Source organism: Lycorma delicatula, chromosome 5, assembly GCF_047948215.1.
Source record: "Lycorma delicatula isolate Av1 chromosome 5, ASM4794821v1, whole genome shotgun sequence".
Taxonomy (NCBI): Eukaryota; Metazoa; Arthropoda; class Insecta; order Hemiptera; family Fulgoridae; genus Lycorma; species Lycorma delicatula.
This window is the reverse complement of record NC_134459.1, coordinates 181864494-181881302: the sequence shown is the minus strand read 5'-3', so window position 1 is coordinate 181881302 and position 16809 is coordinate 181864494. Positions and strand designations below refer to the sequence as shown.

At 35.0% G+C, this 16809-nt stretch overlaps 1 protein-coding gene across 1 annotated transcript in view; it reads right to left on the bottom strand.

The window, feature by feature from the left end:
- LOC142325812 (NEDD8 ultimate buster 1-like) overlaps positions 1-15342 on the bottom strand; it is a 181470-nt gene extending 166128 nt beyond the window's left edge. Inside the window, exon 1 of the mRNA XM_075367839.1 lies at positions 15184-15342. Coding sequence (XP_075223954.1) covers positions 15184-15342 — 159 coding nt within the window. The remainder of the gene's footprint in view (positions 1-15183) is intronic.
- Positions 15343-16809: the final 1467 nt, after the last annotated feature.

Genomic DNA, 16809 nt, shown 5'->3' with positions numbered 1-16809 from the left:
GTGATGCCTATGCCCTCTGTATCGGCGTATTTTTTTCGGAAGACCGAGAATTCGGCCGAAACGAAAATTGAAGTAATCGAGTATATGTCAGCCAGGATCGAAGCTATTCGACCGGGACCGACGCCATATCGACCGTCCGGCCCCCCCAGTGATGCCTATGCCCTCTGCATCGGCGTATTTTTTTCGGAAGACCGAGAATTCGGCCGAAACGAAAATTGAAGTAATCGAGTATATGTCACCCAGGATCGAAGCTATTCGACCGGGACCGACGCCATATCGACCGTCCGGCCCCCCCAGTGATGCCTATCCCCTCTGCATCGGCGTATTTTTTTCGGAAGACCGAGAATTCGGCCGAAACGAAAATTGAAGTAATCGAGTATATGTCAGCCAGGATCGAAGCTATTCGACCGGGACCGACGCCATATCGACCGTCCGGCCCCCCCAGTGATGCCTATGCCCTCTGCATCGGCGTATTTTTTTCGGAAGACCGAGAATTCGGCCGAAACGAAAATTGAAGTAATCGAGTATATGTCAGCCAGGATCGAAGCTATTCGACCGGGACCGACGCCATATCGACCGTCCGGCCCCCCCAGTGATGCCTATGCCCTCTGCATCGGCGTATTTTTTTCGGAAGACCGAGAATTCGGCCGAAACGAAAATTGAAGTAATCTAGTATATGTCAGCCAGGATCGAAGCTATTCGACCGGGACCGACGCCATATCGACCGTCCGACCCCCCCAGTGATGCCTATGCCCTCTGTATCGGCGTATTTTTTTCGGAAAACCGAGAATTCGGCCGAAACGAAAATTGAAGTAATCGAGTATATGTCAGCCAGGATCGAAGCTATTCGACCGGGACCGACGCCATATCGACCGTCCGGCCCCCCCAGTGATGCCTATGCCCTCTGCATCGGCGTATTTTTTTCGGAAGACCGAGAATTCGGCCGAAACGAAAATTGAAGTAATCGAGTATATGTCAGCCAGGATCGAAGCTATTCGACCGGGACCGACGCCATATCGACCGTCCGGCCCCCCCCCCCCCCCCAGTGATGCCTATGCCCTCTGCATCGGCGTATTTTTTTCGGAAGACCGAGAATTTGGCCGAAACGAAAATTGAAGTAATCGAGTATATGTCAGCCAGGATCGAAGCTATTCGACCGGGACCGACGCCATTTAGACCGTACGGCCGCCCCGGTGATGGTGATGGTGATGGTGATAAAAATTTTTTTTTTTTATCTCCGGGACCGGAGATAAATTTTTTTTAACTCCTGTTGATGGTTACAAAAAAGACCGAAAGATCTCGAAGATTTAACACTTATTTGCCGGTAAGGTGGATATACAGCTTGTTAATTACATTTAATTAAAATATATTTATCGTTTTATTAAAATATAATATTTCTTCGTTTATTTAATTTAATTGTTATAACGAAACCGCGTGCCCATAGCGTATTTAATTCGCGCGGATATGGCGGTACCAACTAATATAATTTCACGACTTACAACAAATTTAGCTTGTACGGTCGGCGTAGCCGTGAGGCTTTACGCACCAGACACCGTATCAACCGGGCGATCGAGTTCGCCCGGCCAGAACAAGTAAATTTTTAAATATATTCAATTACAAAACTTTAAATCTTATTCGTTTATTTAATTCTGCCGCTCACCTATGGCGTCAGAACATAGCGTACGACTACAATAACATTTTTTGAGGTAAGATGCGATTTCCCAAATCGTTTTAATTTTTTAATCGTAAACAAACGCTCTTAAGAAAAATGTGACCGTAATTAGGCGATATCTCGAAATACTGAGGGTGATCTTTCTCTATAGCCCCACCTCTTTGACGTTTTCAAAAAACGGTCAAAATCGGTCCAGTAGTTCTGTAAATATAAGGTTATTTAGCGGCCGACACCTAACACATGTACATCAACATCCGTAAAAATTTCTATTCGGTTTTTCGGGTTCGTTAGGTGTCATAACGTTCAGATCCGGTGAAAACCGCATATGCCGAAATTAGAACGATTACAATGCTTTTCATTCTAAAGCTATCTAGACGGGAAAGTTAAAATATGCGATAAATAAAATTTTTTTTTTTCGATTTCTGCGGCAAAATTTTTAAAATATGGCATATATTTTACAAATACTTGCGCTCACGTAAGTACTGAAATTATTATAAAGCGGTGTCATTATGTTTACAAAATCTTGAAAAATGAACCCTCAACCCCCCGCCCCCGCCCACCCCACCACATCGGAGGTGTTGATCCAAAACTTCTACCAATAAATTCTCTAACATACGAATCTCTATACAAAATTTCATCAAACTCTATTTATCCATTCAAAAATTATTAAGCTTCCGACACGCCAACAGACGCACTTATATACGTATGAACATTACCCCCCCTCCCCGCAACAGTTAATTAGGTTTTCTGGGGTTCCTGGGTGATGAAACGTAAAGAAATGTGAAATAACCCATACCACATTTTTTGACTTATTACCATAATTTCTTTCTTCACCACAGCTTTAGAGCAGTGGTCTCGAAAGTGGTGTACGCGTACTCAGTTCCGGGGGGTATGCAAAGTAATAGTTGGGGATACAACAAATAAGTAGTATAAATAATTTGATTTTTGACTATATACACACGTGGACGCGCGCGCGCACACACACACACACATAAACACGCGCAACATACACATCATGAAATACAGACAAAAAAGTGTACATCTTACTGTTACAATAAAAAAAACCTTTAAATATTAACAAACAAAAAAAAAAATAGAAGAGTTGAAATTATGAAATATATATATATATATATATATATATATATATATATATATCAATAAACGTACCTTATTTAACTACACGTACTTCGTTGTATATCCAGCGATGACTAACTAGACCGAGTCGGCTGTTTGTTACATTCGTTCCCTTCCGCGTACAATCGGTCATCTTCGTTCTTAACTATACAACTGTTGACTCATCTTGTTAGCCGAGTTCCAGATGTACATAACAAATTGTTTTTATTACTTTATTTCAAGAGAAGGAAAATAAAATTATATTTTTAAATTAATAAATCTTTTTTTCAAGAGGTCAAATAATTATTAAATTATTCAATAAAAATTAATTTTTGTAATATATTTAACTAAAAATTATTTATTTATTTATTATTATTATTATTATTTTGGAAAACAATTTTCATTTACCATATAAATAATATCTGTATCTGTAAAACATTGACTGTACCTAATCGATTGATTCATCATTAACGCCCAGTAAAAACTACTAAAGATAAATTATTGAAAATTTTAATTAATGCACGTTCTTCTTAGGAAGAGCACACTAAGAAATAATTTTTTGAAATTCAGAGTGTTTATGTTTCAAATGTAATAACAATGAAATTTACTTTTTTATAATTTCTTGGTAATAAATTAAGGTATCAACTTGATTTTTGATTCGTCTAATTTTCATATGAATATCTAAAAGCTAACATCTAGATTTTTCGAAATTACAAGTTTAAAGAGTTAAAATTGATTTTGAATTTTTTTTCAAACACGGCTGTTATTTTTTTTTTTAACTTTTTGGTAAGAGATGAAGATATCAACTTGAGTTTTGGAGTGCTTAATTTTCATGTACATATCTAAAAAAAAAGAAACAATTTCTAGATTTTTCAAAATTATTACACTTAACACTTATTACAAATTTTCCCCATTCCCGACTATACTAAACACGATATTCATTAGATTGGAGCTTGCAAATACTGTTCAGATAAATATCTAAAAACCATTTTCGGGTTTTTGAAAATTTTTGAAGGGTGAGACGATATATAACGCAACGGTTCAACCAACGTAGTTCTCGTAGGTTCAACGTAGTAATATAATTTCTTAGACGGAACCTCTTTCTGAGGTCCTCATATATTGTACGCTCTTCTATTAGATGCTTAATTGTAAGTGTTTTATTGCAAACACCGCACATCGGTCTCTCATCGCCGGTTAACAAATATGAATTTGTTAATCGCGTGTGACCGATTCTAAGTCTGGTCACAGCTACTTGTTCTCGGCGAGTCAACTTCACGTCGCTTTTCCATTTATATGGAGAAGTTTTCACCGAGTTTAATTTTGTATTTAAACTCCTCCACTCAGTATTCCACTTGTTCTTTTACTACGTTAGTTAGACAATTTTTAACGTCTGCCACTCTTACAGGAAATGCATCCAAATCATCGCAGACTGTTGCCTTTCTGGCTGCTTCGTCTGCGCTCTCATTACCTGTAACACCAGCATGCCCTGGAGTCCATACAAATATGCATCGCTGTCCTCGTTGATTTAAAACGTATAAAATGGACAGGATGTTTGAAATTAAGACATCCTTAATGTTTTTGTTCCGAATTGCAACAAGTGCACTTAGAGAATGGGAACAAATTAGCACTCTCTCTTCTAATTAAATAATTAATTTAATTATTTACTATATTTGAATTTGAACGGGAGTTTTTTTTTTAATTATTTCAGCTGATTACTTTAATTTTTTTTTTCATTTCTTGATTCAATTGCATTCATTAATATAATATTAGCTTTGATTAATTACTTTTTTTCATTTGTATAATTTCTGAATTGTTACTTTTTGAATTTGTAAGTCGCTGTCACTGCTTGTTAGCAATTTTAATTATTACTTTTATTATTTGTCGATTTTATAATTAATTTTAATTTTATTGTAATACGTATTAGTAATTTTTTTTTGTTATTCTTCGCCCGTCCATAAAAAAAAAGATTCTATGAACTTAAATGTAAATTATCGTAAATCTAATAATTAAAAAGCTAACTTAAGTTATGTTACATGTATATTGTTGAAATTGGGATGAAAAAATTAAATATTAATTAATAATTTCGAAAAATAATTATATCATCGGTGTACATTAATGGATAAAAATAAAATATATTACTTGTTTACGATGCTTTCGTTTACTAAATAGTAGTTATTTCATATGTTTATTCTTTTTTAGGTAGATTTCAATAGAAAACTACCTACTGTAACGGGTACAATGATTCGACATCCGAAAAATTTCTGTATATCTTCGCGTTTCACATCCCGCAGACTCCAAAACCACCGTCAGCTCAAAAGTTTAAAATACATTTATACATGTTATATTTCAGTTTCTTGTGGACAGGATAACTGCCGCAATCACTTTCAAATTGTTTATTAAAAATAACTCGTCCCAAAATCTCAGTCGAATGGCCAAAATCGGACCGTGAGGGTGGAAGTGGGAAAACCTTTTTCGGGAAAGTTATATCGCTACAACTTTCTTATTAAGTAAAATATCGAATTCGTTTAAAGATCCTACTATTCTTTGGATAAGGGCTTAAAACTTATATAAATTTGATGTCAGCAACCGTCGGCCTAGGGGGTGGAAAAAATGGGGGTTCGAAGACAAAAAAGAATCATACCTCCCTTAATAGGCTGTGTCGAATCGGTTTAAAGTGGTCGTTAGTCCTCTAAACATTACCTAAAACTTTAACTGAAATAATTTTTGATATGACCAACCCTTACGGCAAGGCAGACCAAAATCTTGCTGCAATTGTAAAAAAAGGGGCTGTCGTATGCTAAACATGTGAAACTTTTTTTCACATGCATCCGTTGTCGTATCGAGTAAATTTGAAGTTTTTCTTAACTTTAAGGAGGAAGGAAATCTTTTTTTCTTTTTACTTAGCACCGGTGAAATCTATCTCCGCCTTCCGGCGTGCAGAAAGGGATTTTTTTTTTAATTCCTGGATTTAAATAAAGTTAAGGCAGTACGACTAGCAATATTAACTTGCACTGCTGCGGGATAATATTTTTCAAAGTTTACCTCTATCTGAAAGGATAAACAGCGATTCTCAATAAGCCTGATTTTAAACAAAAATTTATTCACCTAAGCGGCAACATAGTAAGAGGAATTTTTATAAGGTTATACTTTTTGATTTTATTTACATTTCACATCCTAAGGAAGTCTCACGTTAAAGTTTAGTAATCGCAATAGTAAAATAATATTCTGATCGCGTGTAACTGACCACCGATCGTGATTTAATATAAAATTTCTAATGAAATTTATCTGTAATTTAAGCTATAAATGGAGCGATGAAAATCCCTCTCCGCCTACTTTATAATTACTAACAGTCAGTTACTTCTCGTGAGGGGCGTGAGGCTCTCAAATAGAAAAATGAGATATAACAATCGATCACTCCATTTCAGTTATATTATTTCGACTTTTATAATTCCAGTTCGATCGGTACATTATACTTCATATACTAACTGAAATAAACAGCGTCCTTTAAAGAACTTATTTAATTTCCAACCGGAAAGAAAACATTCATTTAAATTTTAAAAAATCGATATTATTATTATCGTGTGAAATCTGTGACGCCAACTAGTGGATTACAAAAACACAACGTTCTACCAAAAAGAGACGTTTTTGAAATATCAGAAATGTTCCTATTAAAGATATTAATGCATATTTAGATGAAAAATAATGCGAGTATTACCAAACATCTTTATTGACGAGTAGTTAATTTAATTATGCAAATACTTTTCGATAACAAAGTTGACTGTAACACAAAAAACTCCAATAAAACCAAGGATCCACCATTCTTCATCGGTCATTAGACCGGTGTGCAACTCAAAGCTATATTAAAAAAACAAACATTCGTAAATAAAAACCGTCTCGCAATCACGCGTAATACTCATATCCACATAAAGATTGTTTTTTTTAATTCTACTTGGTTCAATTTTTATTCCTATGTTTTTTTTTTGTTTTTTTATTTGTCTATTACTTAGCGATTTGTTCGAAATGAAAATTTTCGTGAAAATCAATCTGTAGAATCCGTGTTTGAAACATTTCCTGTTTTATTTACTGAAATTTTATTTTAACAAACTTCACCCTTAGCGGTTAAATAAAAAATAAAAAAATTCCTCTTGAAAAGTTGTAAAAAGTTTCTTTAAAGTTTTCCTACGATTATTCTCGGTGAATAGATCACGAATAAAAGCTTTCCGTTGGTACCGATTAAAAATCCCGTTAAAAATTATTTACTGTTATTTACGTACGTACATAAATATAAATACATGTGTTTTTAACCGATATTATATGCGAGGACTAACACCGAAAATACACACACACAATATTACCGATAAACAGAAAACTGTTTTCTGATGCGCGGCTTACACAAACAGTTACACATTCACAGGAGAGAAACAGAGAGACAGACGCAGATAGATAGATAAATAGAGAGAGAGAGAGAAGAGAGAAATTTTTTTAAAAATATTTCTCAATTTATTTAATTTTTTTTTTTTGTCATGCTGACAATATTATAAGTGGTTGGACACCCTATAAATATTTTAATAATATAGCTGAAAGCATGTATGTAATCTTTACAAGTTTCATTAAAATCTGTATTATTTCCCGGGCAAATACGGAGACGCATGACGAGAAAATAAGTTAATTTAATTTGGGATTATATGAAACGTAAACATCTGATAAGCAGCTGCTAGAGTTAACTTTATTAAACGTTCAATAAAGTAGCTACGCAAGCGCTGTTATTCAAATTATACTTCAGGTTTATATCTAAAGATTATAAAATCGTTTCGTTATCTTCTATTTGTTAATAAGTCCACTGTAAAAGGGAAAATGAAATAAGAGTCCTGCTTTTCGCTACAAGCTGTAGCAAAAACAAAGGATGTGATCGTTAAGTAACCTTTAATTATTATTAATAAAGTTATATCGTAACATGGAACGATGGTTTTAGTCGATGAAATAACAGTTAAGGCTAGCGGTGAAGACCGTTATTCCTATATTCTATACAATTATTTTTTTTTTTGTCCAGTCATTTGACTGGTTTGATGCAGCTCTCCAAGATTCCCTATCTAGTGCTAGTCGTTTCATTTCAGTATACCCTCTACATCCTACATCCCCAACAATTTGTTTTATATACTCCAAACGTGGCCTGCCTACACAATTTTTCCCTTCTACCTGTCCTTCCAATATTAAAACGACTATTCCAGGATGCCTTAGTATGTGGCCTATAAGTCTGTCTCTTCTTTTAACTATATTTTTCCAAAAGCTTCTTTCTTCATCTATTTGCCGCAATACCTCTTCATTTGTCACTTTATCCACCCGTCTGATTTTTAACATTCTCCTATAGCACCGCATTTCAAAAGCTTCTAATCTTTTCTTCTCAGATACTCCGATCGTCCAAGTTTCACTTCCATATAAAGCGACACTCCAAACATACACTTTCAAAAATCTTTTCCTGACGTTTAAATTAATTTTTGATGTAAACAAATTATATTTCTTACTGAAGGCTCGTTTAGCTTGTGCTATTCGGCATTTTATATCGCTCCTGCTTCGTCCATCTTTAGTAATTTTACTTCCCAAATAACAAAATTCTTCTACCTCCATAATTTTTTCTCCTCCTATTTTCACATTCAACGGTCCATCTTTGTTATTTCTACTACATTTCATTACTTTTGTTTTGTTCTTGTTTATTTTCACGCGATAGTTCTTGCGTAGGACTTCATCTATGCCGTTCATTGTTTCTTCTAAATCCTTTTTACTCTCGGTTAGAATTACTATATCATCGGCAAATCATAGCATCTTTATCTTTTCACCTTGTACTGTTACTCCGAATCTAAATTGTTCTTTAACATCATTAACTGCTAGTTCCATGTAAAGATTAAAAAGTAACGGAGATAGGGAACATCCTTGTCGGACTCCCTTTCTTATTAGGGCTTCTTTCTTATGTTCTTCAATTGTTATTGTTGCTGTTTGGTTCCTGTACATGTTAGCAATTCTTCTTCTATCTCTGTATTTGAACCCTAATTTTTTTTAAATGCTGAACATTTTATTCCAGTCTACGTTATCGAATGCCTTTTCTAGGTCTATAAATGCGAAGTATGTCGGTTTGTTTTTCTTTAATCTTCCTTCTACTATTAATCTGAGGCCTAAAATTGCTTCCCTTGTCCCTATACTTTTCCTGAAACCAAATTGGTCTTCTCCTAACACTTCTTCCACTCTCCTCTCAATTCTTCTGTATAAAATTCTAGTTAAGATTTTATTATACAATTATTTATTATAATCTTACTTCGCTCTCTATAATCTTGAATAATAGACAAACATATTTAGAAAAACGCTCTACATTAAAAATTAAATCGTATTTGGAACAATTAGGTTTGGCGTCCAAGAGGTGATGTGGGCGCAGTGTGGAAATAACGTGGTGATAGTGGTGTACGTCGAGTAGGTGGGTAAAAGAATTTACAAGCTTTCAGTCGTAGTGATATTGTCTTCTGATAACGAATATGTTTTATCTCTTGCGCAATTGAACAGCAAATAACAAAATTATAAACATTTTTACAAGAAATATCTGTTACAAGAAATAAATAAAAGAAGTATTTATAATAGAGATTTCTTTAAATCTGTTTATATGATCGGCGCATCAGTTTTTGGCAAGAGAAAAACATTTCGGATTATTTAATGCGTTTAAAGTGATACGAAAGGTTTTAATTATTCCACTTTCTGAAAATATAAATATTCACTATTACTTTCCCGCCTTGCGCTTATAACAGAGCTATAACTACAGAAGGGAAAGTATAGTAATCGGTCCAGTTTTGGGGTATGCGGTTTTCACCGGAAAAAAACAAAAATCCGGATGGAAATTTTCCGGTTGTTGGTATGTACGTGTGTGTGTGTTCGGTGTTAGGTCTCACACCCTTGCCGGCCTCCGTGGCGCGAGTGGTAGCAACTCGGCCTTTCACTCGGAGGTCCTGGGTTCGAATCCCGGTCAGGCATGGCATTTTTCACACACGATACAAAACATTCATCTCATCTCTGCGGATTGAATTGCTTAACTGCGGACCCGGAAGTAAAACAAACCAAAAAAAAAGTCTCACACCCTAAATCACTTCGTATTTCCAGAACTACTCCACCGAATTTGACCAAACTTTGGCATATTACATCTACGACGGTTATTTTTTTTCAAGGTCCGATCGGTCGCGAAATAAAAACCCTCGCAAAAATCGGATGAACCTTTGCGCATATGTGTTACGCAGCGTTTCTAGTAAGGCCTTCAATCACGCCGCGTCACTTCGTTTTGTTCTGAACACGCAGCTAGCGCGTAAACATGTCTACAACAATAGCATCTCCCGCCGAGTGTGAGGTGCGTGCGTTAATTCGATTTCTTCAGGCTGAGGGGTGTAATGCGGCTTAAATTCATCGACGAATAAGTAACTTTAATGAGCGACAGCAAAGTGCGACAACGGTGCAGTAACATTAAAACAGGACGTACAGATGTTCATGATGCAGGTGATCTGGGAAGGAAGCGAGTGTCAACCGATGATCTCGTTGAGCGAGTGGATGAGGCGATTCGAGAAAATCGTCGTTCACAATTTCTGTATTGACCGATTCGCTTCCTGAAATTTCAAGGTCAGCTCTCTACACCGTTGCGAGTGAGAGACTTCAGTACCGTAAACTGTGTGCGAGATGGGTCTTGAGATGGCCGCTGTCCGACCATCACAAAACAATTTTGTAGATATATTTTTATTTTAAATAAAAATAAAATTATAAAAACGTTAAAATAAAATAATTAAAACTTTTCTAATACGTTAAAATTGAAAGATTTAAGAAAGCAATTTTTATCTCTAGTGTGTTTCTTTTGAAATCGGTTTCATTATTATTTTTCTTAAGTTTGTTTTATTTTGTTTTCGGCCACTCGACCGATCTATTAACAGCAAATAATACGTTACTTTGACATTCTGATCTGACCTTCTAATTTCACCATTTTTATAGATTAACAACACAAAATTTGGCTTTGACTTTATAAACAAATCAAATTTATAAAATGCAGGACTTCCCTGCAGTCGAACTGTCCCGGAAATCAACACATTATATCACGTTGGCTACAGTATTTTTGTAATGAAAATTATTTTTGTATAAATTAATTTCTACTAACCAACAATTTAAAAAGTGTAAATCCTAGTACTTTCGGAGCTGTAACTCCATCTTCAGGTATGTTAATTTAAATTCAAATAATCCATAATCAAAATTATATATATATATATATATATATATATATGAGAACAATTTAAGAAAAATGATAGAAAAGTATCATAACGAAGAGAAGTACTAAAGAATGACAAAGATAATCATAGGCTGTTAACAGTATAAAAAAATTAAAATATCTTTTTCAGGGTCTTTTACAGAAAATATAATATAATTAAACAGGAAATTCTAATATTTACGTAAAAATTAAGAAAAAACGTAGTAAATAATATAAAAACAAATATATTACTGACCTTATAATAGCTAGTGGATGTTGATATACAGGCATCATAACATTTCTAATATGATTTCTAAAGAAATGTCCGAGGTCCCCCTCGGACCTCGGTGGTCCCCCTCGGTGTGTAAATATATCAATTCCATACCAGACTGCAATATCCTCATCTGAATTATTACATTGTAATAAAGCAATCGTTAAGATGAGTTAAATTACATTCTTTAAAAAACATATCTGAAAAAAAGATTATAATTCAGTTTGTTTGTAATATATTGTGAATTATAAGATTTAACACACGCATTGTAATTATGCAATATTAAGGAGGTTTTTTTGTAGAAATTTTGTTAAAGACAGAATAATCCTCTGTTGAACTGAAGCATAAATAAATAAAATTTTTATCCTGATCGATTCATAACAACACATTATATAGATGATTTCATAAACGGTACTCGTATACTATTCCGTGTAAAAAGAAAAGGAACTGTGGCAGCCTTTGCCGGATGAATCGTAGAAAGCCAAGGTAAAACCATCCAGATTAGCGTCACAAAATAACCGTTTACATGTATTTATATTTTAAGTTTATTAATAAGAAAGTGGAGATTGAAATTCCTGGGTCGTGTGTACAGAATGGACGAACAGCGACTAAATAAACAGATTTTCATTAAAATCTGTGAACAAAAGAGCGACTTTGGGACCTACAACGATGAAAAAAGAATTACAGAACTTAGGGATCCGTGAACAGGAAACGAAAGATAGAAAGCTAATCTGACAAAAAATACGTAAAATTGAGTTAGAAATGTGCGATGAAGGAAAAGACATACCAAAGTGAAACGGTAAAAAAAAAATAAATGCCAAACATATATAAAGAACAAAAGAATGTTGAAGGAAATGAAAAAGAAAGCGGAAGAAATGACATTTGTGTGGTTTGTAGTCGGCCTAAATGCAAAAAATAAAAACATTAAATAATGTTACGGTATTTTAATGGAGATACAAAGTATAAAAAATAACTAACAATTTAGAAGGCATAACGAAAATTATTTTACTCCATATTTACGTACATATTAATAATAAGCTGAATAAGGTGCAGAAAATTTAGAGTTTTTTAAACATTTTCAATTATTATTTAGAAATTTATTTTCAGAATTAATATTATGTTTTAGTAAAACAGAATATTTTAATTCTATTTAAAATAAATTGTCGGGAGAAGTTTTTAAACGATTTGGTAATCTATTTAAAATCGCAACAGAAGCATAAGGCCCTTTGTCGTAAGCCAAAGTATTGCGCTGAGTTAAATGAAACCGGTTCTAATATCGGCTACAGATCTGATTACGAGATCACGGATACCGTCGTTCTTTGGTGGTTGGGTTTCAATTAACAACGATCTCAGGAGCGGCTGACCAGAGACTTTAAAGACTTTAGTTCATTTACATTTATACACGTCATCCTCATTCATCCTCTGAAGTAATATTTTACGGTGGTTCTGGAGGGTAAACAGAAAAAGAAAGAAATTCTTTATCGGCATTAACCGGTCGAGGTCTAGTGGTGAACTTATCATAGTGAATCATTTGATTTCGAAGTCAAGAGTTCTAAGATTCAAACCCTAGTAAAGGCAGTTAGTTACTTTTATACGGATTTGAATACTAGATTGTGGATACCGTGTTCTTTGATGGTTGAGTTTCATTTAAACACACATCTCAGGAATAGTTGATGCGAGACTGTACAAGACTACACTTCATTTACATTCATACATATCATCCTCTGAAGTAATACCTTACAGTAGTTCCAGAAGCTAAACAGAAAAAGAGAGTTCTATTATCAGATTTGATAGCACGGATATTGTTATTTTTTTAAAAAGGGACTATTTTTGGAAAAGAATGCACATTCATAAATATAAACTCAAGGATAACTAAAAATATTTCATTTTCTAAATATCAATCTACACGATTCATATTTATCGTCGCCAAACAATTTTCTAGCAGCCTATTTATTCATTTTGAAAATTTGTTTTAACTTTTTAGGGAAACCGTAAAGAGGTTTACTATACTTTAAAATTCAATATACATAAGTATAGTACATATTTAATAATTGTCAAGCGTAAAGTTTTATAAAATACTTCATACGCGTTTACTTTGCCGTTTTTAATAAATTATCAAACGATTTAAAAAATCTTAGAGCCATTTATTTAAAATACAGACGGTTCAAGGAGCGACACAATCTCACGGAAGAATGTTTTCTTCTTTTGTTGCAAGTTTAATCGGGTAAAACGGGTTACAAAATGCAGCAGAATATATTCGTCGTCTCCCGATACATTAGATGTGCCAGTTACGCCCAGACCCAGAACGCCTTCACAGAAAAGTAGTTCTCCATCAAGCGGCAGAATCAAGAGACAGGGAATGCGATAGACGCAGCCAAAAGCGCTCGACCGAAAACGGTAGCATCAGAAAAGTCGATCGACGTGCAAGCTTTATATTCTGTTAGTGCCAAGAAATCTGTGCTACGTCTATCTAACCGTTTTGATCTTTTTTGGTAACGCCCGCACGGCATGGAACAAGCGTTTAAAGATGCGTTCACGCAGAATTGCTGTCGTTCACGAGTCGTTACCTGAAGACACTGGAAAAGGTGTAGCTTTCTGTCAGCGGTTCACGTCATAACTCGGACGGGGATGAATTTGACGATCGGTTTCGATCCGACGAGGCACGGTTCCAGCAATACGGAACTACCATGAACGCACAGAATTCACGCATCTCGCGTACGGAAATCCACATCGGTGCACTAGTCTCCTCTCCGCGGACAAAAAATGGGAGTTTCGCGTGCAATATCAGCAGTCGAAACTTCATACATTCTTTCCGGCACTGTGAAATATGAGCGCTACATACAGACGGTGCAACAATTTGTAAACACTATACCTGCAGACCGGATAGATTACACGTGGTTTTAATAGCACAAAGCTACGGCTCATATAGCCGACTTTCTTGTATCGGTGTTTTCGTGGACAATAGATTTCGAAGGGATTGTGGCCCCCTCGGTCTCCTGATTTATCCTTTCCTGACTTTTTCTTGTGGGGGGATACCTTAAGGATGCCGCTTACAAAACTCATCCTCACACCGTTCCTGAATAGCAGAGCGAAATTAAACGATGTGTCGCGAAACACATTTTTTAAAACGATGTTTTAAACGAAAAATATCTATTTTTCGAAGCGAATGAATTATCAACCCCACGAATTACAAAACGGTTTATTTCAGTATTTTTTTCTGCAATCTAATGTTTTAAGTAGATTTCAAAAGATAGCTACGTATTGTAATGGATACAATGATTTGATTTCAGGAAAATTTCGACATATCTTGGCGTTTCACAGCCTCAGACCCCAAAACCACCGTCAACTCAAAATTTTATATATGTATATTTCAATTTCTTGTGAACACTATAACCGCCGTAATTTTTCAAATTGTTCCTTAAAAATAACCCGTCAGAAAATCTCGGTCTAGTTCGTTAACGGCCAAAATCGGATCATGGGACTGGAAATGGGGGAGGGCCTTTCGAAAAAACAAAATATCGCTGTAACTGTCTTATTAAGTAAAATATCGAAAAGTTTTTACTATTCTTTGGATAAGGATTTTTTTAAACTTATCTAAGTAAAGCTTTATGATATTATTTAATTTTATATTATTTTAATTTTTTTTCTGATGCCTTTCCCTCAAAAATGATTGCATACCAGCACGAAGCCGACTAAACTATAGCTGATATTCAGCCCTGAAATTAGTCTTTTTACTCTGTTCATCGCATCGAACGGTTATATCGTGTCATAATAAACGTAAAGAAATCAACTTTATATGTTATCACTTATATATCTTGCACGACTTGTATAACACAGAAGTCACAGATCAGGAATTTATTATGTAATAACTTGTTCAAACGCTTCTTCATTCTGTTTAGCGCTGGTAAAGAAGCAATCGATGAAAGACACGATGATATCGTCGTTTCCAACTTGTAATTCTGTGTTTTGTAATTCATTTTTTGTGAGCAAGCGAACAGTGAAACTAAAATCGGTAGATGATAATCTCATGTTCATACTAATATTATGAGCGCGACATGACGCCAGAAAATCAGAGAGAAGTGAGCCGTACAGATTCAGATGATATTATTGAACTGAAAAACGATTGTCGCAACATTTCGGGAACAAAAGAATTTACTAACAGAATTGATGGAGCTTGGGACTGCAGCGATATCAGAATCTTATTATGAATTGAAGGATGCTAAACAAATCAAACGGTGCAGGCTGCTCTCGATGGCTGTTATTCGTCTGAATGAAAATGCATAATCTTACCCTGTAGGCCACTTAAAGACTTTAGTTGTCGGTTCAAGTTGGAGATTTTTATTATCCGGACATGCTTGAATACCTTCTCTTTATTAAGATAAAGATTTGTCTGTTAATCGGTATAATGAACTAACAAGGTGCTCAGAAATGGACGGGTGGTGGATTTCAAAATTCATTTCTACAAAAGTCGGTGTTGCGGTGCAACAAGACTCTCGGGTCCACCCGAGAGTGGAAAGCGACTAGACGAAAGTTTAGGGCAGATATGTTTGTAAGATATAGCGATCCAAATAACAAAATATTTAGACAACGTTTTTTTTTTTTTATTACCAGAAATCATAAACATGCTACATTTGTCTATACATTGAGGAGAAAGGACTTTTCACGATAGCTTTAGATTTTTACTAAAGTAAAACTTGTCGGTTTTTATCCGTTTGTCCTAACATCGCATAAGAAGAGCCGAACAATTTTTTGTAATTAAGAATTACATTAAACCCGATTGAAGTTTAGATATTTATTTTAAAACACGATAGATAATCGCAGCCGATACGATAATTTTTTTTTATTTCTAATTGCTTAAGAAGAAATTGTAGTTTGAAAAAAGTCAATAAAATATTTATAGACATTTATACATGTCCATTTGCTTATTTGCCGTAAACAAAGGATCGAATGCGACAAGATACGAGATACAAGTCCCACAAAACGGCATTGCCGTTCTCAAGAAAAAAGCATTTCACGCCGGGCATAATAAAAAAAACGAGGGCTGAAGCGATTACCCGTTGTCTTCTACCCAGAGTAGGCCACCCCACTAAAGCGCAGGAAATCTTTCACCTGTACAAGCAACACCTTCGCTCTGTTCAACACTGGGACCGGTCGCGTATGTAAATCAATATTCTTAATGAAAGCGAAAGCAATTTTATCTCTTGCATCTGTTGCGCTTTATATGCATCACCGCATTGTGATTGCGACAGATTATGTAATTAAACAACTTCTGCTAGGTCATAGATAACGAATCGCAAAACGTACCTCACAGTCGCAAACAGTAACATCATGCGATGCATCGACTCCATGTACGAAATTTAAACCGTCACTTGACCTAAACATTCTCCCATCTAACAGCCAATCGTCAGTCACCAGATGCGTAACAACAGAAGAGTTTTTTGTAAAGTTTTCATATACAGCTCTATCCTTTTTCACAAATAAGTCACACTGATATCT